This window comes from Clupea harengus, chromosome 19, assembly GCF_900700415.2.
Source record: "Clupea harengus chromosome 19, Ch_v2.0.2, whole genome shotgun sequence".
In the NCBI taxonomy this organism is placed as follows: Eukaryota; Metazoa; Chordata; class Actinopteri; order Clupeiformes; family Clupeidae; genus Clupea; species Clupea harengus.
This window is the reverse complement of record NC_045170.1, coordinates 15975042-15999764: the sequence shown is the minus strand read 5'-3', so window position 1 is coordinate 15999764 and position 24723 is coordinate 15975042. Positions and strand designations below refer to the sequence as shown.

The window sequence follows — 24723 nt, the reverse complement described above, 5'->3', positions numbered from 1 at the left end:
ATCCAACTAAAAGACAACTGCTCTGAGAGGAGAAAAATATATATATATAAAAATAATAATACAAATTCAAGACCATGGAAATATGAGAGAAAAACACACTAGGTATCTAAGCCTGAAACTGATGGAGCCAAGGGTCCTTAATGGTCTCGTTTGTGCTTTTTGTATCCTAGTGCTCAACCAGTGCAATGCTCTTTTAAGCGGTCAGCACTTGGTGCGAATACAACTGAAAACAAACACGTGCACAGAAGCTTCTTCAGCATCCATGGGCACTGTTGACATAAATCTCATGTCTTTCATTGCATGCAAACGCATGTCTGGCCGGCGAGTACACACATGGATATGAGTGTGTGTGTGTGTGTGTGTGTGTGTCTCTTACTATGTCACTGCCGGACAGTGAGGAGGCGGAAGAGGCCGATGAGTGCTGCTGGGGGCTGGACAGGGACATGGGCGAGTCGGCGCTGAGGGGCGACACGGAGTCCCTCTGCTGCTGCTGCTCCTCTCCACATACGCCTAGCAGGGAGCCAGGGTCCGCCACCTCCACAGACTCCGTATGCACCACGCCTGAGCACAAACACACAGAGTTAGGTTTACAGCATGCCACACACACACACACACACACACACACACACACACACAGAGCCTCCAAACAATACAGCGTACCCACAGACTACAACCTCAACATTAATCGTCCGATTTGGAAATATACATTACTTTGTATACCATCATAAAAACCGAACAGAAGCATTTAACGTTGTGTTAAGGTGGTTCAACATGAGCGAATGCACACGTAAATTATCTATAATCTCAGCACCTATGGCTCTTCTCAGGGTCACTTGTTAAGTGAATGAGGATTATATATATATATATATAGTGTGTGTGTGTGTGTGTTAGAAGCCCGAGAATTAGAAATCCCCTTGAGCAAGGTAGATACCACTATCAACCCCGTGAGAGGGGACGAGGGCAGAGAGGAAGGAATAGCAGAGGACGAAGGCTTGAAGCTGTCGGCAACAGACAGAGCAGAAACCCTGCGATTGGACCAGTATGGGGACAGATGGGCTCTCAGCCTGGGCCGTCCTACTCTGAGACCTGTTCTGAGGCATCTCTTGCCACTGATGCATGGCCTCCAGTGTCCAGACTCAAAACAGGTCAAGGCGAAAAGCCAAACACACCAATCCTAAAGCACTTTCATAACCGCTTTTCAAAAAAAAAAAAAAAAAAAAAACACAAGGCAATGTGTATTGTGCAACGGGAAACCCCACAAGAAGTGAACACATCGCCCCACGACCCCCCGCCTACATGTGATGTCTACTTATAAAAGCTTGAGCGCACTCTGTATTAAACAGACTGGAAGATTAGAGTTGTTTTATTTTTGATTTTTTTTGCTGAGAAAAAGCTTAGCTTACTCTTTCGTTGTACTGCTTTTGTTTTAACTCGCATACTAAAACCGTGTAACTTGTACTTGTTTATATAATTGATAAATCGTAACCACTGAGCATCCAGAAGAGAGTCTTCTCTCGTTTTTGACGCGAGCCTCGTCAGGGGTTAGGATTATTTTCGAAACGAAGACCTTTTGCCTGACCGCTTTCGGGTCCGCCGAGGAGGAGAATGCACGTCCCGGCCTGCCCCTCAAGAACGGTGAGTCTTACCATGAGACACAATATCTACAGTTCCCTTCGACCCAGCCGCGGAACTCGATCCTCACGGGCTGAGAAATAAAACCACACGCAAAGAAAGCTCACTCGACAGAGAGGAGTGTGTGTGTGTGTGTGTGTGTGTGTGTGTGTGTGATCTGCACAGAGTGCGTGAGACAGTGTTCATGCTGATTATGACCATCAGACAATCAGTTAAATGAAAGGTTGAAAAGTCTTGGTTGCACTTGCTTTAAATAAATACATACATACATACTTGGTTGCACTTGTTTTTGATACACACATACAGTGAGAGAAGCCTACGCCCCACTGGTGTTGTGATTGTTACTGAATTTTGACTTGTTTTGTAATGCTTGCTGTCTGATACACATAAACACGGTGAGAGATGCTATGCCTCACTAGTGCTTAGGATAAGTCTAAACAAGAGTAACAAGTGAGTGAAGCCGTATGGATATCCTGACATTCCAATCAATACAGTGGCACATTAGAGCTTTACATATTTAGTATTGAGTTCAGTTTGTTGTCTAACATATAGCTATGACAATATAGTACATTTTGATATTTGTAGCAAACTAAAGTTAATTTTCTCAGTAATAATAGGACGCCCACTCCAGATGTTATTTATATAGCACTACTACTGCAGAAATGCAGAAAGTACGTCATCTGAAAAAGCTGGTGTGTTCCCTTATAGGAGGGGTTTGTGGATAGCACAACCACTTCATGAAATGCATTTGACCATTGAGTTGCACAGTTTCTGACGCAAGCAGTACATGTCTGTCTTCAAAGTTAACCCAATGTTTTTCAGCATTTATATCCATCACAGACATAAAAATGGAGAAAAACACCAATATACAGTGGATAAGGCTATTGATGTCTCTTTTCTGTTATGTTCATTTGCACATTTGGCATTGAGGTAATCCAAAAGTAACGGAAAGTAATCAAGTAACATTACTTTAATATTGTAAAACTTGGATTAGGTTACTGAACACAATTTTTAACAGGTAATCAGTAATTGTATCGGAATACATTTTTAGAGTAATCCTCCCAACCCTGTGCTCAGGACAGGTGTAAATACTAAGGGCAGCCAGTGAGAGACGTAAGAGAACTTTTATGTAAAAATACGACCATCTACTGAGTTAGGTGCACCATCTTTTTTTTTTTTTGCAGCGTCGCGATTGTCTGGTCTTCGAAAAAAAGTCACGCCCCTACTGTTCTGGCAGTGAAAAGCTTTGCAACACCCACCAACCGTCAGAGCACTGTAAAAGGTTCAAGAGTCAACATTTTATTTGTTAAGGTAAATGTATTGGCTTCCCACATACATGGTGCATCCTTTTGGTGTATTTAATATTCCAATGTCCCTCTCCTATCTGTGGACACCTATATACACACACACACACACACACACACACACACACACAACATGACCCAAGCAGAATGGGATACTGACTAATGTGTCAGTGTTTTGGCAACCAGTGCCCCCAAGTGCCAATTCCACTAAACTGAATTACCTCCATCCCAGGCCACAACACCCAACACAAACATGGCGGCCCACTACTGCCAGCCAACACTGCAGCTTCACTCCATTACTCAAAGCCCTGTAGCTCATCATTAAGAGGCCTCTCTACCAGACAGAGTACACAGGGTTTTTGTCTTAGTTTATGGGTTTACTTTGCAAGGAGTATACCTAAACTGACTGTGCCTCACTTTGGATACAAGCAGCTGTTGAATCTACATGTCCCCCTACTTTGACTAGTTAAAGCTGGCATGTTCTCAGTTCTTCAGATCTCAATCTCCATGCAGGGATCTCTGAGCAACACAAAAACAACCTGTCAGTCGTGACATTTGCAACAGCAGGGACTGAAGATCACCCTGCGTGCGGATGACGACCCTCTCCAACATATTTGCATGTACTGAAGAGGTGAAAAAGTTCTATGCATGTCAAACTACAGCATTAAGGCTAAACACCTGCACAGTATGTCACTCGAGCCGACTCATTCCTTTGCTCACCTACATTTTGAATTGATAAACTCAAGTACAAAGAGGGAGAGAGGGAAAATAATGCCTAAGGACCAAAGTTGAAGGAGTGCAAGTGGGGCCCATACCAGGTTCAGACTAGTTTGGGCCCTACAAACAAACAGGGCCTACAGACACAGCGACGTGCAGTATGAACGGCGGTGCGAAGTTTCCCTGTCCGTGTTGCACAACATTGGACACATTAACTGGCAAGTGTAATGACATTCATCACACTGCAGCCAAACGGAGGCAGAAATGCCAAGAATGCGAGAATGGCGAGGGGAACCCTGGGGAGGAAATCTACTGAGGCAACTCGACTCTAGAGGACCGCACAGAACAGCACAGCACATGTTGCTGATGTAGGCGAGAGTTGACATTTTTGACACCTCTAGACACAAGTAGTATTCCCCCCCCCCCCCAGAGGTGTATCCCTATACAAGACATTTGAAAGTGCCAGGCCATAATGAGGCCCACACTGATGGAGAATTCTCGCCTCTCAAAATCTCCACAGTCGGTACACACTATAAACCGGTGTCTGTGTTTGAACCCATGTGGATGGGTCTGATTTGAACCCATGTGGATGGGTCTGATAGAGAAACACCCCGTGTGTCCACTCACCTCAGCGGGGAGCCACATAATCTTCTCTGCTTTGGGGAAACATCCAATGTTCCCCCTGGCAGGGGCCTCGCACAGAAAAGGTCACCCTTTTCATTACGGCGATAAGGCTAGCCGCTAATAATGCTATCCATCACACAGGAGGGAGGCTGTAAGTGAGAAGCCGCATGGTTTGAATGGCACTGCTGCTGGGAGGGAAGTCGTTTTGGCTGGCAGAGACATGTCATTCTCAGGGGGGGGGGCCGCAGAGGCACTGTCGATATCATCCTTGATCATCAAGCCCCATTAACCTCTCCCTGCTGGTGACCCCCTGCATGTGTGGCTGGACTGACTACAGATTAAAAAAAGCTAAGCTCAATCACTGAAGTAGCCGTATCCCAGAGGTTCTGGCAAAAGCTGACGGGTGTGTGAGCTCGGTCGGAGTGGACAAGACTGACCTGTGTTCCGTTCCGTGCGGCCGCCCCACTTCTGGAAGATCCACTCCCGGTAGTCGATGACCTCCTGGGTCACCTTGATGATGCGCCCCAAAGTGCTGTGGAGAGAAAGCAGGAGATATCAAAGGTGTGAGGGGAGGAAACCACAGAGGTGTGTGAGTGAGTAAGTGGGTTTCCTCACTGCTAGTGGTAAGAGTGAGAGTTAACTGGAGGGAGAGAAAGTGAAAGCTCTGTGAAAATGATGTGTTGGAGCCATCTGTTGGAAACTTTGTGATTCTCTAAATGAGAACTTTTGCATGGAAAGGCAATGACGAGCGGCATCAGTGTGTTTGGTGGGTTTTGTAATCCACCTATTTAAATCAACTTGCCACTACCCCAAAACAAACTAATCTTTTTCAGGCCAATCACCCACAGCATCCATGTGTATTTGAGACTTCACATTGTGGCAGTACAGATTTTCAGCAACTTGCTTCAGGCTTAATGTGTGGGTGAGTGAGTGCACACGAGTGGGAGGTGGAAGCTCACCTGTCAGTGTCCTTGTTCGGGTATGATCGGGCCAGTGGCGAAACGGCATGGCCCAGAACGATGTAGGCATAGTCAAACACCTGCTTCACCTGCATCGCCCCATACGAGCTTCTCCCAACATCATTCCCTTTGGAAACACACACAGACACACAGGTTTCTAACTCAGGAGTAATTTCCATGGCTAGACAGTTTAGGTGTTCACTGCTTGCTTGCTTCTTCAAGCAGACAGGGGCCAAAGTGTTCCCATTTACTGCCTTAGACTGGTGGTAGATTGATGATTGCAGTTAAAGATGCAGTCAGTGGTTTTGTGGTTAAAAGTGAAATGCTTCTAGACCTATAATGACAACATATATCTGCAGTGTTATAGTTGACAATTGTCCCAGTTTACTGTGCACGTTCCCACCTTAAGGTGATTTTTATGCATTTGTTGACAAGGGGCTAGGACAAGTAAACAAATAAATAAAAAAATAAAAATGGGCAGAGACAGAATCAAAGCTTGTAAAGTACACAGTGAAGGCATGATAAATAAACAATGTGCTCCAGTAAAATTGAATTAAGTCTCGATTTTTTTTTTTTTTTTTTTACAATACAAACTTACTACTACTTACTACATCTTTAACTGATCTCCATCCCAACTTACTGTAGGTGGAGAGCTACCCCACAGATATCAGTAACAGAAATCCACATATATACAGTACATCCTAATACTTGACCATACCGGACTGAAAATAAACAGAGAACAACTTTGTTGCCTGTTGATGGAATGCAAATGTTTTTTTTTTATCCTTATAGACAAATAGGCGCATTGTGTTACCTCCGGGTATGAAATGCGACGTATAAATTAAGTTTGATTTGAATACATAAGCAGGCATACATTTTAGCACAGCAGAACTACCAGGATTGTATTATAGACCATTCACACATCTTTATCAAGGGAACCTTTAGCCAAATAATTGTAATGATATTATCATGATATCCACCTAGGTACAAACTGCACCCGAGAGCAAAACACGCATCCGTGTTTGCGAACACATTGATGGCAGATACTGATCTGAGAGCAGGCTACCTGGCAGGAGGGGGTCCTCGATGCAGAGCATGGAGGGCCGGTAGCCGTTGGTCATGGCCTTCATGAGGTCCTCCTTGGCCATGTAGGCGCCGCCGTTCTTTATGCGGAGGCCCGTCTTCACGTAGTTGAAGTGCCGGCCGTACAGCTCGAAGAACTCGATCAGCAGCATGCCGAAATTTACGTTGGGATTCCTGGTGTCGATGCGCGGGTGCAACTGGTGGTGGTGGGGGGGAAGGGGGAAGAAAAAAAAAAAGTGAGAACAAAAAAAAAAAAGCAAGGGAAGACAAGTTAGGGCAACTATGAGGTCACCTAGGCATTTTAAAGAGATATCCATCAAAACCACTGACAAAGTGGTTATACTTCATCTCATGTTGAATGACATCAAAACATCACACAGTCATTCAACACTGGTGCGTTCAATAGATGTTCTTATGCCAGTACAGCCAGTCAGTCAGTCTTACAAATACAAACAATGACACTTTTCTCCACAGGAATTTCACTAGGCTCATCTGTGTGCCTGTTAAGGAAAATGTATACCTAGTTATTTTTTTTATATGGAGGGGGGGGATATTCTAAGTACATGGTTTAGTGACAAACCTGGGTAAGTTAACTCAGTGGTAAACCTCTTAAGAGACCCCTACGGATTTGTTTTACTCCTCTATCAGGGTTCCCACCCATTTTCACTGACAACATTTCAAAACCTTTCCAGGACTTTTTCAAGGACCCCCTTCTCCACCTCTATGATTTCACAATATACAAGTACACAAAACTGCATACTTTACTCCACAGATTGGGCCTGATTACTGAATGAAAATTAAACAATAACCCTTTCCATTCCTTTTCTAATAGAATAGTTAGGCTGTGTCAATTCAAGTGGATACTGCCAGACTGCAGAAATTCACACCACGAAACATTATCCTGAGGAGAGTCCAGTAACAATTAATTTCGTTTCACCCACATACAGCAGAATCAAATTGCATGAACTTGGTGTCACTAAACCACATACTTCCAAGTATGTGGTTTAGTGACACCAAGTTCATGCAATTTGATTCTGTTGTATGTGGGTGAAATGAAACGAAGGACGAATCCCAGCTCTTCTAGGATAGAAAGCGCCGTTAATGCCAAGTAGTCTACTCTAGCCTAGTACGCGATTAGCCTAGTGTAGCAGCCTAAGTCAGAGGCACTGTAGGGTTGCCAAGGAGCAGTAGCATACGTTTCCCTGTAATTTTCTATTTTTAAATAAATACATTTCTAAAATTATTCCGAGTCAGTTGTACACACCCTCACCTCAACAAACCATTAGTTTGACAATTTCACCAAACTCTGATAAAACTACTAAACCAAACAAAAAGATCATTTATAGAGTCAACGGATTTCTCAACAACATCGGTAGGTTTACTGATGACAATCAGGGACGCAGGCAAATATTTACTGAACATACATGCTGAACCGAACGCTCGCTCATGCTTTTCCACTGTGTGAACAGAGATTTCGCATTATAAATGGACTTCTAACTTCTCCTTTAGATCAAAACTTTCCCAGGCACAACACCCAACACGATGTGTAATATGTTAAGCTCACAGGCAAGTACTCCTTTAATTCAATCTGGACCTGACAAGCAAACCTCTATGGAACAGTCTATAGCAAAAATCTGATCTTGTGCTGTGGAGTGAACGTGTCTTTACAGCTTCTGCATAACTGGTTAAATCCAAATCTGCAACAGTTCTGATCAGAGGGGGTCCAATAGTTAACCCTGTTCTCTAAATAATGTACTGGTTGGATAAACAGTCATTCCAGCTGGAATGTGTGTGTACTTGACCTACTACTGACATACAGGCAAGACAGTGAGTTTGATGGGTCCATTTGTACTATATTTCCCCACACCATTAACTGCACCATACAAAAATCGCATTACAGTATTTAATGTAGTTTTATAACACAGCAATTCTTTGTCAAGAATTTACAGCAAAATGCCATGTAGTTGTGGTGCGAGCGCTACTACCCATTTAAAAGCTGTATGAAATAGAGATGGGCATTTGAGCAAAAATACTACAACCCCCTCCACAGACACACCTCACGCACAAGCACACCTCATTCCTACTCACAATGAACAACTGTGGGAATAGACGTCAAACATTTAACCCGAATCGTTAACAGAACCCCTGGTGACCTTCTAACATGGTTGCAACGGGAATTGCAACCGTTGAATTAACATGTTCGAGAAGGGCAAGTGGGGGGGGGGAGGGGGGGGGATATCAAATCCTAGCAAACTAGCTAAGGAAACTTTTCAATAACCTTATATGGCAAAGTTCAATTTGCATGATATGATAGCTAGTTATCAAGCTGATGTAATAGTCTCCTCAACTAAACTTATAATTTTATAATAGGATAAGGTAGAAACCCTCAGGGTTTCATGTTCACATAAATTAACATTTCATAAAACACACGCTAGCAACTGCCATTAAAATGGTTCCCCAAGCTAGAGATCACTAGGATGGTTCATAGCTAGGTTAACTGGCATGAGACCTTGCAGACCTTTTTTGCACCCCTCACTGTGGTTCGTGCTTGACAGCATTCTGTTAAATACAGAAGGGTGGGAATGCACTACACCCGTTATTTATCGCTATGGAAGACTGAGTGTGAATGAAAACGTGTTCTATCCCATGTTGTTTTTACCTGATACATTCATGGGATTCATAAGTGAAAGCGGGAGAGAGACCCATTCACACTTTCCCTGGCAGAGTTACTGTGCGTATCTAATAACTGCTGAAAAAAATGCTTTCCCATGTATAGGTCGCATAATAGTTTAACCGCAAGGCTGCAGAAATGTTACAAAATCAATGTATAAACAGCAGGTAATAATGTGTGGATTATAGTAAATGTACGAGTGTACTTATGTGTTATAATTTTGCAAACAATTAACATATAGAAACAGAAAATCTAACAAACAATAGAAACGAACAGAAAACATAAAGATATTCTAAAAATAGAGAATCCGATGCCTATTCATTTGCTTTCACAATTTAATTTAAGAAAGCTTGATGAATGTTTAATCTGGGATTTATCCCATAAAGATCTGCAGTCAGTAAATCAGAGGTTCACTGAGCCTTTTTCCTCCTGCATCTGCCTGGCCTGATGTCTGCATGTTGGCACATACCTAGCAATGTGTTCTGGTTCCAGGAGAAATGGGACGAAAGTGTCTAACCTCACACCTGCCAGTCACATTTTTTGGTGAACGGCCCTCACCTGCAGGAAGCTGATGACCATGAGGATGAGGCTGTACGAGCTGATTCCTCCAGTGAAGACCTCGTTGAGATCTCTCTGCAAGAGGAACTGCTTCAGCACAAAGATCAAGTAAGGCAGCACGGCATACCTCTGAGGGACACACAAAAACAAGAACGGGGGTGGGGGGTGGAGGAGAAAAGCCAGTGAGGACGGAGAAGATAAGGTAAAAAAAAAAAATCTGGCAGGGCTGGTAAGTAGGCGCTTAAACCAAATGCCTCAGCAACTTTCCAATAATCTTCCATTCTTTTACCGTCCACCTACAACCGCAAATCCTAACAAACAAATGCACTGTACTTGCTCTAGGCCTAAGACTGCGTGGGTGACCCGAGTAGTGCCATCTTTCAGTTAAACATCGGCATCAGCCAAAATGTCAATCTCACTCTGAATTTCACTGATTAGTTCCAGTTTCATACAGTTCGTTGTTCACCGTGTGGCTAAAAGAAGAGCAAAAAACAGCAAAGGGAGAGGTTTCACTCCAGACCTAAACTCCCAAACTGAGCGCAAGGTGAAGTACTTGGCCTTGTGAACCCTGTTACACTGATCTTCACACCCAAACGGGGTAAGGGGGGGGGGGGGGTCAACCAACCCCCCCCCCCCCAAAAAAAAAAAAAAGCTGTTTTTAAAGCAGTGAGCTCGTCCTTATTCCCCAGTGGCTGCACAGTGCCCAAGAAATTGGAGCTTAACTCACTGTTTACATTCGACTGCAGGCTATTGCGGCATGCAAGCACAAGAGATGCATGTCTGACCGTGCTCCCGCCCTCCATCTCTCAACACACATGCTCACACTTTTTAAAATGTTTACACATTTCCATAATCTCCCCTTGCAGTCAGGACATGTCTTTCACCAGCTCACATTCAAACAAACACACACGTGGAGAAACAGATAAGTAGAGTGCACATTTTGAAGTGGATCCAATTGGAGGTTGTTTGGCTGAGAAAAATTCACCCCCTTTTCAAGAAGTATCTTAAAAAAAAAAGAAGAAAGTGCCCTGGTTGGAAACTTCGCCAAGTCTGATCTCGCCTGCTCTAATTACGGACAGACACACCCCTGTTTTGCCTTAAGGTCGGACAAAGGGTACCTTCACATAATCCTTGATAAAGCGTGCAGCTTTGACGCCGGTTTCCACGTTAAAGCTGATGTCCACCTTCACCTCCGTCTCCTGGTCAGTCAGTTTGATGATGGGTACCTGAGATTGAGCAGAAGAGCGTAAATCACAAGGATGTCATTCACGACACTCGACACTTCATTTTAAAATAGACGATGATGATAATTGACAAAAATTCCATGGAAGATGCCTTAATCAAATCAAGCTCTTCTTTAAGTGATTTAAAAGCAAAGATTAATGCACAGATGTGAATGTTTACGTTGTATTTCAGTTATCGATAATATAATCTTCCAACTTGCAAGAAAGACTTCATAATTCAAATCACATTAATTTAATGTTTTAATTTAATTTATTTAAATATGCAATTAAAAGCAATCAAAAATGGACTGCACTGCACATGGATTGCTTATAGACTAGAACCAACTGTCCTTTGACTCCAAACAGCATTACTCCTGGACATTTTAGGATCTACAATCCCAAAGGCACCTCAAGGTGCTTCACCTGGCCTCTACAGAGTTAGCTTTAAACTTGCAACATATATGAAAGTTTTAGCGGGCAGAGGGTGTTTTGACAGCTTGATTTTTTGCCATTTACCTTATAACCTTTAATTTAACCTTTGTCAGGGACCTTTCCAATATATGCTTAGGCAATGGCATTATTGTTTTTTTTCTTTCAAGAGTAAAACTCTTAAGCTGAACTGTTGAGAGTGGGAGCCTGTATGTCCACAAGAACGCACAAGTCACTTCAAGCAGATTAATGAACAAACACCCCACAACTAGCATAAGTACTTCAACCCAGTTCTAAACATAATGGACATTCCAGATGCACGATGAAGGCTGGGATGCTGCCAGGCAACGAGGCAGGACACTCTGCAGACTGACTGGACACTCACCGTAGCTTTGTCCAGTACTTTAATGGAGTACGGCTCAGCCACGTTGTGTTTGCGGAGTGCCTGCTCCAACTGTTGAAGCGGGGGCCTCTCCCATTTGCCAAAGACCACCAAGTCGATGTCACTGCAAAACACCAACAGGAGTGTTAATGACATTCGACCAGCACATTACATTTTATTTTTAGGGAACTTAGTACAACTAGTGACAACTTGCCTCATCTACATACAAAATGACAAACTCCCTGCATCGGCAGGTACACAACACAGGTCATTTTGAATTAAGCACTTTAATATATGATTTTACCTGGTAGGGAGATACAAGCCAGTGCTAAAGCTACCAAAAATCTGCACCTGAGAAAGAAAGAGACACAACATTGAACAAGACCGTATTTATTAACGACTACAAATTATATACAAAAGACAGAAACCATAGGGAGCTACTGGCATAGCATAGAGTCCTGAACCTGATTTCCACACTGTGAATTCCATTACAGTGCTACGAGCACTGTTAAGTATACTTAATTCCGTCAAGTTCTTGAAGGAACAGTAGTATGAATGTCAGCCAACAGAGATCATTAACTGAAGTGATTGACTTCCTACAACCTACCCGGTGCACCAATTATGATAGCTGCCACTCACCCTGTCAGCGCCTCCCATAAGGTCAGTTGTCCAATTAAGACAGAGAAATTAACTAAAGTACCAAAACAAACACTCTGTTGAACGAATAACGACTTTGGAGTTTTAGGACTTTGGTGTGTCATTCATCTTTTCTCCAAACCACAAATAAGGTTTGCAAAATAAACTGCTGACCTACCTAGGGTCATGTAGAGGAAGATACATAGGTGTTACAAGGTCAGGTTAAATAAGTGGAAGCTTGCTCAGTGCTTTGGGCCTCATTTAGGCTAGCCCAAGGCTAAAATTCTGTAGCCTGAAGGTTAAGTGTTCACTCCATGGGTGGTGCATGACAAATGGCTGTCTAAATCACATTTCTTTAAGTGCACAGTGCCAGAGGCCCATCCTCTACAGTCATACTTACATCTGCAGTGGGCCAAAGCTCCTTGATAACAGTCTCTATCCGGTCCACCACCTCCTTCCTCATGGCCGCCTCCTCCGGTCGAGGGGACATGAAGTTGTAGAAGTCCACAATCTCTTCATGGAGCCTGGGAAAAATGGGAACTAGTTCACTGACAAGTTCAGTTATTTGGGAATCCAAACGGTCAGAAAATGTAAGAAACAAAAAAATTGCTTCAGACAAAGACTGAGGTTAAGTTATGAAAGTGCTTAAGTTAAGTTGCGAAACTGCAAACTTCATGCAGCTTATAAATCAGACTTTGAGTGCTGCAGGGTAAAAGCACAGAAGAAAGCCTTTAATAGCACTGTTGATTTTACAGAGCAAAAGATTGGTACACAGATTGGTAAAGCTGCAGGCATAATTAGCTTAGGTGTATAAGGTGTGCATATCCAGTTTCACCAGTGATGCCCCAACTTGTACGGTTATAACGCAGATAAAAGTGCCATTATTCTTATTAAACATGGCAGTCACAGAAGTAACAAAACAGAAGAAGGGCAAGCGAGCAAGCCAAACCAAAAAAATCCAGAATACTTTAATATGATCAGCAAAGCCACAATTCTGTTTTGACAACCAGTTTAAATTCCTTCAGAGAAAATTTCCAGATGGGTGCAACCGTCCCATTGCAAACATCGCAGGTTCATGCAACAGATTGTACACTTCCTGTGACCGTAGAGGGTTACGAAAGGTCCCACACGTTCACTGATAAGCCCTTTAGTGTTGTGTTCCGAGTAACTCAAACTGCACGTGGAAACTCAAATTGATTATATTTCATAAGTGTGCAAATTAAACAATATTTCGAGATTATTTGAGTGCGATCAAACTGATTATGATGGGGGAACGGCTAAAAGACGGGGGCCTTTCTTCTCTGGGAGAACACCAATGGGCTTGGCCAAATTGTACTTTCCTCCAATCGGCGGATTTCATTTGCCACTGATAACGTAAACCAAAAATGTGTAGGCTACATCAAGTTCGGAACGACGACATGTACTGAAATGTGGATGTGAAGAGTTACGTTTAAACAGCTTTCACAATATCCATGAGCTTTATTTGTAGTTAAAATAAGCTTCCAACTAACGTCTAAGTGTTTGGCCGATCATCACCGGTCCAAATGTTTTAATTTTCACATCCATCTAGCTTGCTCATTTTGAAAATGCTAACGTTAGTATGCAAGCAATTAACCCAAGCTAGTTGTGTGCCTCTAATACTTAACTAACGAATAATGTCTTCATACTGATACGAGGGTGTGGGTAGTCATTGGGGCAAGTGCACTTGAAAACATTATAGTGCATTCTCAGAGTTAACTTAGCCAACCAATCCAATGTTCAAACCGATGATTAACAGCTCACATTATCTAGCTGCTAGCAGCTAACATCTGACTAGCTACAGAGGAGATTCGATTGGCTAAAATTAGCTTAGCCACTCTGTCAATCGTAAAATACAAAAAGGCTAGAAACAAGCTAACGTTAGCTAGGTAGGGCTTTAGGACAACCCCAACCGTCATGAGTAACTTATGAGTTGGAGTAGTAGCCGGCCTTAACGCCGTGGCTTCTAGAAAAACGAGAAAGAGAAATTCTGAGATGAGCATCAGTGAACAGGGAGACGGAACATGTGATCCAGTTTGAAACTATGGCCTTGTTCAACGTGAAATAACAAAAATCTCACCCGTCCACCCCAGCGCTGTATCTTCTCGTCTTCCACGGCGTCCCAGAACTGACATAATTGCCATTACTCAAATTAGACAGCTGGTAGTTTATTCCATACGTGCTCGCCTTGTTGTCACTTTTCCTTCGGCCTGGATGGTGGTGACTGTGATTATGGATTGCAGACGGGTTAAACGGGTGGCGCTTGATGCAATTTTGTTGAATATTGTACTGCTGTTGCTCCTGATGGGAATGGCGTTGATGGTGGTGGTGGTGGTGGTGATGATGGTTGACATTGTTAAACATATTCTCACTGAAACTAAAAAACAAATTGGGACCCCCGGCATTCCTGTTCATATTCCCTGTGAGAACATTGCCGCTAACGTTAACATTGCTACTAGTCCTTCCCAAAGAGCAATTGGAAGATGGACTGTCCGCTCCAGATTCCACTGAGGACGACGAAGAAACTGAGCCCGTCTTTAGAGACATTTTGGCCTCCTCGACACCTACCTTTACTCCATTGGCGTTTAACGATGAAGCAATCATACAGTTTTGAGCGCTGCCGTTTGGTAACGTTAAAAATCCAGGTATTACAGTGCCATTTCGCGAGTTAACGTTAGTGCTGTTATTTGCATTGCTCTGGTGGCTGCTTACGGTGGTAGCTGGGTTGCTGCTGCAGACGCCTTTGCTTGATGTCGCCGCGGCCGCAACATTTTTAAAACCGTCCAACGCCGGTGAATTGACACAGATATTGTGGTGGTTGTGATGCTGACCGGAATTAGCCCGGACTACCTGAGACGTTTCCCAGACATGCATCCATAAGGCGTTCGCAGGTCCTTTCTGTTCCGGCTGAATCCAAGCAACCCTCGGATCCATTCAACTTATTTTTTTAAACACCCCCTTTCTCGCAAATCAACGTGTTCCCAGTTCAGTAAACACGCGTTCCTGGACTTAGATAGCCTCCCAGAAAAAAGGGGTTGTAGAAAATGGAGAGAGAAGCAAAAGTGCTAAAACGCCCAAGCAACCGGGGATCAATAAGTGGTCCTTTTTCAAACCGCTAGCTGTAAACTGTTAGCTTACACTACGGTGATTCCAATATGGCGTTTTCCCTTGAACCCCGAAATCCAATACGCATGTCTGTAGGATTTTAAACTATCGCCTGTACACACCCCCGTTTGAGGAACGAGCAGGCGCAGCTACTCCACCCTTCCTCCCTCCCTCCCTGCAGTAACGTTACCAAACTCCATCGAATAATTGATCTTTTTTAGAGTCTTTTCATTGTGTGTGTACTTTACATATGTATGAGAAAGCCGGGAATGTTACTACACACCCGCCCCCACTCCAGCTCGAGTCATTTAAAAGTGTGTACAGAACATTTGATGGAACAAAATGTTCTAATTTGAATAATTGTCAGTGTTTAAAGGGGCATTAATTACATGTGGGCTTTTGACCCAGGCCTTATTGCCTTAATGCGAATGGATCTCTTTCTCATACACGGTTCAGCTGTTTTTAGGTTCAGCTGCTTTAAAGTAGGCTAATTCACACACGTTTTAAAATAATAATGACGGACCAGTCACTCAAAGAAAGTAATAGGCCAACTAGTTGACTAACCAGCCTCAGATCTGTACAGTCACTGTCTTTGGTCTGGTTGGGCTGTAGGGAAGGAGAGTGAACTCAACTTTGACCCACAGCTACAGATAGGAAAGGCCCACAAGAAAATCTCTTAATGATTACCATTACCAGGTTACTCCATGGTGGATCAACGAGATCTCTCTAGCCAATGGTTACTATTTTCTGCACGACTCTAAAATGAGTAATCAGCATGGTAAACCTTTTAATAATATGACTGATAACCCCTGAGATAAATTATACGATTAGACACAGAGAACTGTAGTCCTGTCACATACATAAACATCCCAAAATATGGAAGATAAGGGACTGCACAGACAAAATATTACATTTGTTAGATTTGTCATTTCCTGTTCAGCACAGCAATTTCAGCATCCCTGAGTGTGGTTTAATACATTGCTGTTTATGTCCCAGTTTGGCCATTTAAACAATATTGCAAATCCCAAGGCCAGACACTGAGCAGAGAGGAAGAGAGAGATGAGCCGTTTTTCTTAGTTTTCCCAAAACAAGGCTGACCAGAGGTGTTAAATTCTACGCACACTTTTAAGATCACCCCCTTGGAAAAAAAGGCCATCCTCCAGGCTAATAAATCACAATGGGAAGCACTGGTACGTACTGAGGCTGTAGAGCAGCAGTAGGAGCCTCAGCACCTCCCCCTCCTCCTCCTGTTACGTAACAGCCTCTTCACTCCCCACTCACGTGTGGCATGTGACATTGTGAGAGGGAAACCCCTCTCAGCCAGACTTCTGCTGTCAGCTTCAGTGACTGTAATGACTGGTTTTTACAGTCACTGGTCAGCTCGTCTTTGGCTGCCCATCACCCTCACACAGGCCCAAGCCTGTTTGGGACTACCACACCATCAGTGGCACAGCATGCATGTTATTCAGATCTACATGGGTCACAGTCATATAGAGGAGAGGTGAATTTGTGTCCAAGATGATGTCTTTAGTATCTCCCCTTTGACATAGTAACAGTGGCTAAGTGGAGGTAATGTGGCTGTGAACTGCTTTCAGTTACCCCCCCCCCCCCCCTGTCAAGTCTCACGTCAGGTTACACACACGAGAGCCTAATCTGTGAAAAATATACTTGCCCATATGGGTGCAATATGTTCTGCTGCAATCCTGTGAACCCATGGGTAACCCATGTGAACACATTCCAGCACTCTGTGAGTAGGGTAAGGGAGTACATGTATCTATATGTGTATGTCTGAGCTAGACATTGAGTAGGTAGGGGTGAGTAAGTGGAAAGAAAGAGAGAGAGAGAGAGACCAACATGATAGGCATCTGAGCATACAGTAGTACTCAGGTTCACCTCATAGGAAAAAATCCATTGTTCACAGATAACTTTCTGCACATAGCTCAAGGCTTGCATAGCAGGTCTGAGCAATGCTAGATAATACACAGCAGTAGTGGGATTGGGCAGGTTGGCTTAAATGTCAATGGGAAGGATTCTGTTGGAGCATGTCTGTGGCATGCATGCTGTGACACTTCACAGATAAGGCCTAGATATCTCAATATAATATAAACATGGAAAGTTCACCCATCTGTATTTCGAGCAAATGCATGACAGAACCAATACCAATGAAAAGTTTTTATAAAATTGGATATATAATTTATGTTTGTCCCATTAAGAAATAGATAATAAAAACACATCTGTTTTCTCTCACTGTAAACCATAGATCTGTATTCTATTAAGCAAACAGTTAATTAATTAAATAATACATAGAGTCACTGTAGATGAATACTGCATTTGTTCTTAAACATCATTTCATGACAAAAAACATACACTAAATCACCAGCAGTATTCAGCAATACTCTATTAGGACATTGTTAATAATGTACATGTTCAACCATCAGAAATAAAATAAGCAAAAAATAATTCTCAATATCATATTAAATAATTTGTAAAACTGAAAAAGAATGATTAAATGACAAACTATTTCACAGTATGCACATAGTAAAGACATTACATTTTTTCTCAATTATTTACCCTTTACAAGTTCACATAAAAACGTCCCTTTCAAGTAAACACAATTATTAGCAAAAAGAAACCGTCTGTGTTGACATAGGCCTAGTGTTTTGTGTAACCTCAGCAGACATCATTTGTCTTCTTGATGGTAAATAACTGACATGGACTGCTCTGAGCTCAAAGTCACAAACAATGAGTGCCTGCTGATGGTACAGCTTTTAACTATCAAAATATCAAATGTTGAGAACCCAAATACTTGGTCACAAACATTTTGTTACTTTAAGATTAAATATAAGAATTTAAATAGTCCGTCATTTTCTTTTATTGTGTCCAAGAAGTGACTCACTCAATCTTCACATAGTCCAACGGTTTCATCTAGCAATCCGCTATGCTTGCCATCCTAAATCAGAGCAAGTATAAAATCATTTCAAAGATAACATGCTGTTTAACAAAAGTTCTGTTTGCTAGCACTGTTAGTCTGTTAGTGACTTGACAGAGAGCAGTCATGTGGGGTTGGTGAATGAGGGCCCCTGGAGATGACTGTACAGCCGGGCAGGCAGGCAGCCCCTTTCTTCAGCCCCAGCCAGGCTGACCTCTACAGCTGCTTACAGCTGCCCTGATGTTACCAGCAACCACCTTCACTCACATGGTTAGGAAAGACAATCTTTGAATTATTTATTAACATGATGAGTAAAGACACCTTTGTACACTCAGGGAACACACACACACACTGATCAAAATGAATATATGTACCCTTCTATACAAGTCGCTATGTATAAAAGAATCTGATTAATGTGAAAAAAGTATTTTGATGGGGTCTGAAACATGGGTGGTTTTAGCCCTGATGAAGACCTGTGGGCCGAAACAAAGTTGATTCTCCAAAGTTGCTCCAAAGACTCACATGCCTGCAATTATACCTTCCTTTCCACAGACCTTGTTGGACAGTGACATTTCACCAAACCAATCTCCTCAAGAGAAAAAAACAGGGAACTTTGCAGCATGCTCAAAACACCACAGGACTTATTAGAGGCCCAAGGCCAGATATACACCGACATCCCTCATGATACTGGTTCGGCTCGTTCAATGTCAACTTCAAAGAGAAGTGTCACATCAACCTCAGATTTAGTATTTTGTTCTGCTTGTAAGAATTGAGATCCTCATTGAAAAAAATCTTCACGCTGCCACGGTGTAAATTTGTTCAAGCAAAACCCAATTTCTTACTCACAGCTTCATACTGTGTCGATGCATGAAGTAATTTCACAGCATAAAAAAAACATCTGATATTCTCTTCAAAGAGAGGTTTATGGAAATAATGTGAAATACTGCTTGTTCCTGTTGCAAAGTAAGATTCAGAAGGCGGTTTGGTTTAGAAAAGTCCAGTAAATGACACGTGATCAGAAAACAAAAGGCAATAGAGCTTTTCTTGATTTGGGATAGTCTTCAAATTTTGTGAGGTACCACCTACAAAATCAATCAAAAATGATGTCCATTTAGAATATGGGTATGACAAATATATACAATACTAAAATATATATCATAAATAATGACAAGTATGACAAAAATATACAATACTAAAAATACTTCATGATTCTTTATGTCCAGTACGTATTTAACTATTTACATATATGATATTTGTATATTGTCTCTCCACTGTCCATTATTGTACATATTGTAAGATATAGCACTTATGCTGTAGTACTTCATTTCCAACACTTCTGTAAATAGTACTATATTTTTGCACTTCTGGTTTGACGCTAAGTGCATTTCATTGGCTTTGTACCAGTGCTCTTCACAAAGACAATGAAACTGAATCTAATCTATTTACTGGCTCTTGATATTAAAAGAGCAAACCCCAATAGGGTCTCTTTGTAGACTACTCTACAGTACAGGCCTGGATATATTGATTATTCAAAGAAATCAGAGACTATATTTCTGTATTGTTCTAAAAAATAAGATTAGCTTTTCTTTCATGTTAGATTGTGGTATTTGATGTGAGTTTGTTGGTACTTACTTATGGTGTGCCACTGCCCTGCAGGACAGAACAACCATAGTGAAGATGGCGAACGCCAAGCTGTGGATAGAATGACCAGCCAGAGCAAATCCTGCCCATTCTATAATCTCCCCAAAGAAGTTTGCTCCAGAAACTAACTCAAACAAGCCGCCTGCAGAGAGAAAGCACACAGACATTCATCCTCTAGATCATCCAATCATTAAATACATTTCCAAAAGTTTAAATAAAGAACTTAGAAACCCCTGCGGTAGAATATCAGATAGTGCCTTAAAATGAAAAGATACATATACAAAGCACTGTTTGAAACTTAGTAACTAAATCGATTTCTGTGCACATGGGGGATATTAAATATGCAGAGGATAGGGGCTGCTCCATCAACTTACTCTGGTTAAATAAAAGTAAATCATATCTAAGGTGTCTGATGGATGGCTTTGAAGGCAAGTCAGCCTCTTCTTCATGGACAATATCAATGAGACAGACCAAGGACCAGGGGATCAGGCAGCATGAATCCCTCAATAGAGACAACATTATGACTGCTGTGAGAACCAGACAGTTAGTACAAACTAATTTTAGATTGTGAGGGAGTCGCTAATTAGGTGTCTATTGTTCCATGTTGTGCTGTGGTATCCTAATTTACTGCTAGCCAAGGTGTTGGGGTATAAAAGAAAACAGATTTTCTTTGACAATCACAACAAATTAATTTGCTGTGACTCAACAACAAAAATGGCAGAGAGATAGAGAGAGAAAGAAAAAGAGAGAGAGCAAGGGAGAAAGAAAGAAAGAAAGAGAGAGAGAGAGAGAGCTCACTGTGGCTGCTGAAGTAATGATTTATCCAATATTCAGCCCCATTTTCAGTAAACAACAACAGCGGGAACGAGTCTGAAAACAGCGAGCAGGCTGTCACCACCAACACACATCCCACAAATTGGATGGTTTCACTATCAACATAAACAATCATGAGCCAGACCAAACAATGGAAGGGGAAATCCATCTCTGATAACAAAACGTCTACAGACTGGTGCTCTGTCCATTTTGTCACATTTTGTCTGAGAAGGCACATAAACATGACAAGTTGATACTTCTTCCTGTCATACATCATGACAGTCTGTAGGGAACTGATGTCCTGGTGGGCTGCTAGGCCAATGAGTCACACAGTAAAGGGCATCTATTTATAATTCTAATGTCACATACGAGGTTTGTTCATTACAGAACTGTTGCCAGTAGCGTTGGTACTCAAATCAATAGCACATCTGTTCGAGCACAAGCTATGGCAGGTTGTGGGTGTGACATTGTACCTCTTTTCCTCGATACCTCGATTCTGGAGATGCTTTTTGTCACAGGACTGCAATGGATACCATATACTTTCTGATCATTAAAAAAACATTGCTTCCCTGCTGTACCTTGTACATAAATATTTATTAGTGTAAATAATTAGACTCTAGATGTCTTATATTTGAAATGATCCAAACATGACTTTTATACATAGTACTAAACATAACAAAATGTCTCCACACTATCACTACGCTACTACTAAAAAAAGACGCGTTTGTGTTTATATATGAGGATGTAACAAAATGTAACCAGTGATATAAATAAACATAGATGGACTTAAACGCATAGACTTATAGATGTAAACAAATAGGATGTCCAGCATCCCAAATACTGAAACGGAATTCTGATTCCATTAAATATAAATATTAAAAAGGACCAACACCATTCTTACCACATACGATGCAACATGTACATGAACCTCCCTCATGACAGGACAGCTGTTTGGGATACATCAGCTGAGTTGCTGGGCCAGAGGGTAACATTATAGTTGAAGACTCAGTGACGCAGAATAAATTGTGCCAAATAGGGAATAATGTCACCTTGCCCAGGGCTCATTCCAGTACAGCTTCTTGGCTAAAAGCAGCCTATTGGCATCTAGTGACTGACCTGGAATGTATCCCATTTAGCACGGTACTCGTACGGGAGAAGAAAAGCTTAGTAGGTTTGAACATGTACGCTCTTATCATAGTAACTCAATCGCTCTGAAATCCTCACCAGAATACACAGTGTAATCTGAGCATTCCTTGTGGGGAATGCCACCTGTTTGCATACTGAGTGTGAATTAATCTGACTGGAGACATTTGCTTTTACCTCTAGGGATCTTGTAGCCAGTCTCTCCAGGTTTTCGGAGATTCCTGAGGATGTGGTCTGAGTGCACATTGATGACCCACCCAACCAACCAAAGGATGCCACCTGCAAAAAAAAAAACACACCAAACAGTGGATGAAAAAGTGTACAAATTCTGTGCCTTAAAACAAATACTGTGCCCGACCTATGTGTAAGGAAAGCAAAGCCTAAGATATCACAAGGCATCAAGAAAATGAACATTTTCTATCCACAAACCCAGAACTCCTGCACTATAAGTTCTCATTTTAATAAATGTACTCTGATTTGTACAAATGAATGTCTATTTGTAAATATGTACTTTATTATTTGTAAAAATACATAATACAGTTTCTCCTTCCCATTGTGAGTTACAACTGACATGACTAATAGGAGTTCTTGCTGAATTGTGTTCCTTATTGTTGTTTACAGTCAACACAATTGAAATTTCCCTTACATTAAAATGAGCATGATAACTGACTAAATTAATTAAAATGTTCATTTAATAAATCATTGATGGGACACATTCAACACGTCAGCTTTGAGGTCACATAAATTAGTGTTTTTCAGCACATTTTTCTCTTCAGCCTACACTATAGCATAAAATGATATAAGAATAAAAGGTTTTCATTGCCACTGTTGCAGAAATAACATATCAGTTCCACATATTTCTTACATTTTAAAACTATTCATGCATGATTTGTGATTCGTGATTTGATCATCAAACAGGTAACACCCTCTGATTGAGTGCAAGTCAGATAGCTAAGTTATATCTAATTGGCCGTAACCAGGTAATTTTTAAAAAGGTGAACACGCCATTCATACGGTAAGATTATCCATGGAACATCTTCTGTTGAAAGCTTAGAGCCTTTTTATCAAGAATCTGCATATACTAGTAAGGACTTCTGTTTTTTGGATAGGAAAACACATTTGTAAAAGCATTGAATATTTTTTGGATCATGGTATGTGCATTTACATATAATTGAGACATTTTTCTCTCCACACAAGCAATACACCTTGATTTTGTGACTATAGTTGTGGCTTAAGGGAGAGGATTCCACGATTAGATACTTGATTAGCCTTTGGGAGCATTTTAATTGCAACAGAAACAGAAAATATCCTTCACTCTTGGCATCTAATATCAGAGACTACACACCACTCCACTTATGTGTGTCTAATTGTAATTAGGCAGGTGGTGTGGGTGAAGCACAGCAGATGATTCCTCAATTCTACATTTCATTTTCATGTTGAAGACATAATTATACATATCTGTTGTATACAATATATTATTACTATATCATACTATAATAGTTTTCCACTTGATCATTCTGAGAGAAGAGTGCTGTTGGTTATGGCACAAGTCTACACTTCCTGGTGGTTTCTCAGAGAAATATCACACCAAACAATACAAGGCTTGTGTTTTAGACGACTGGAACACATCAGACAGGGACACTTCAGCTCCATCAATTCATACTTTTGGACTGATTTATTTATTGTTTAAGTCCGCCACATCATTAAATGTAATTCTAACTCCTGTCTTTTGAATGACAGAATTCAGTAATTTTGACCCGATAGTCATCAACTGAATCCAGCCCCATTGCAATATCTTTTTCACTGATTCAAGAGCTGATGGTAAACAAGACCCATCTCCACAACAGATGCTTACCTGAGATGAAAAAGGGATGTGTAACCCAGTCTGAAGGGTACTCCGCATAATGGCTCAGGTATCTTGTTTGGAGGTAGCCATTGTACATGCAGAACACAATGGCGAGTAAAAAGGATAGAAAAGGTGTGGACTTCCCCCCTCTAATTAAAAACGGGTATATGAGAGACCTGAAAAAGGCACAATATTCTTCTTATTAAAAAAGTTACAACTGTAAGCAAATTCAGAATCAATTTGATGTTGGAGCATCATCTCATTGCATAGGCTACAGCAGTATTTATAAATGTAAATACATTTAAGACAAAGATGTCTGGAAGGCACGCTATACCTTTGTATATAATGGCAAAAATACATGCACAAAAGTAACTGGTTAGGCAGGTGGGATGTTCTTGACGCTGAGGTAAAGAAGACCAGGCACAAAGGTACCAGGAATGCCGGAAGCTCCTGTACAAACCAGGCAAATTTGACGTTGACGGGAAATCCGTATCTACTGGAGGCGTACCTTCCATAGGGTACATTCTCAAAAAGTAACGTTACAAAAGTTAGAAATGCCATAGATATCATAATGTAAGCGAGACAGTCCAAGATATACAGTTCCATGGTCTCTGATGAGAACAGAAGTTTCAGAATGACGTCCATTGTAGCACAGCTGCAGCCTACTCCATCAACCGAGATCAACCAGTAATATTAATATTACACTAAACGGAAAAAGTAAAACGTAACTTGCATGCAAACAAATGATAATTCATGCTACAGCCCGACACATGCCTTCTGTTCTAATCGCAGCCCCACAAAAGGATACACGCCACATATGACCAGCTGAGGTGCTGTCTGTAACACACCAATCAGAGAGAGGGTGGGTGTGTCATCAATTTGAAAAAGCCAATGAAAATATACGTTAAAAAATATTGCCACTGCATTTATGTATATGCAACATCACGTTACCCAAGAACAAGTAGTACTGTCGCTCTACACTGTCTGTGGTATAAGCATGGACCGTAAAA

The 24723-nt window shown here is 41.6% G+C and overlaps 2 protein-coding genes and 1 long non-coding RNA gene across 4 annotated transcripts in view; 1 reads left to right on the top strand and 2 right to left on the bottom strand.

The window, feature by feature from the left end:
* tent4a (terminal nucleotidyltransferase 4A) overlaps nucleotides 1-15429 on the bottom strand; it is a 20919-nt gene extending 5490 nt beyond the window's left edge. For both annotated transcript variants that reach the window (XM_031585787.2, XM_012818236.3), the window contains exons 1-10: nucleotides 14317-15429; nucleotides 12619-12742; nucleotides 11887-11933; nucleotides 11586-11706; nucleotides 10667-10774; nucleotides 9549-9677; nucleotides 6303-6516; nucleotides 5237-5363; nucleotides 4715-4809; nucleotides 377-561 (exon numbers count right to left, since the gene is read on the bottom strand). In XM_031585787.2, the coding sequence (XP_031441647.1) occupies nucleotides 377-561; nucleotides 4715-4809; nucleotides 5237-5363; nucleotides 6303-6516; nucleotides 9549-9677; nucleotides 10667-10774; nucleotides 11586-11706; nucleotides 11887-11933; nucleotides 12619-12742; nucleotides 14317-15170 (2004 nt within the window). In that variant the 5' untranslated portion in view covers nucleotides 15171-15429. The remainder of the gene's footprint in view (nucleotides 1-376; nucleotides 562-4714; nucleotides 4810-5236; nucleotides 5364-6302; nucleotides 6517-9548; nucleotides 9678-10666; nucleotides 10775-11585; nucleotides 11707-11886; nucleotides 11934-12618; nucleotides 12743-14316) is intronic.
* LOC122133782 lies at nucleotides 1095-22353 on the top strand. The gene is made up of 2 exons (XR_006152983.1): nucleotides 1095-1635; nucleotides 22051-22353. It is a non-coding gene; the product is annotated as an uncharacterized LOC122133782 (long non-coding RNA).
* Nucleotides 17499-24723, bottom strand: srd5a1 (steroid-5-alpha-reductase, alpha polypeptide 1 (3-oxo-5 alpha-steroid delta 4-dehydrogenase alpha 1)). The gene is made up of 5 exons (XM_012818251.3): nucleotides 24048-24723; nucleotides 23723-23889; nucleotides 22045-22146; nucleotides 19903-20053; nucleotides 17499-19352 (listed from the first exon to the last, which is right to left on the bottom strand). The coding sequence occupies exons 1-5, from the start codon at nucleotides 24356-24358 to the stop codon at nucleotides 19286-19288; spliced, it is 798 nt and encodes a 265-aa protein (XP_012673705.1). The 5' UTR covers nucleotides 24359-24723; the 3' UTR covers nucleotides 17499-19285.

Coding starts and splice junctions, on each gene's coding strand:
- srd5a1 (XM_012818251.3), bottom strand. CDS start 24,358: ATGGACGTCATTCTGAAACTTCTGTTCTCATCAGAGACCATGGAACTG. Junction 23,890..24,047: donor TTTTGCCATTATATACAAAG/GTATAGCGTGCC, acceptor TGCCTTTTTCAG/GTCTCTCATATACCCGTTTT. Junction 22,147..23,722: donor ACATCCCTTTTTCATCTCAG/GTAAGCATCTGT, acceptor TTTTTTTTGCAG/GTGGCATCCTTTGGTTGGTT.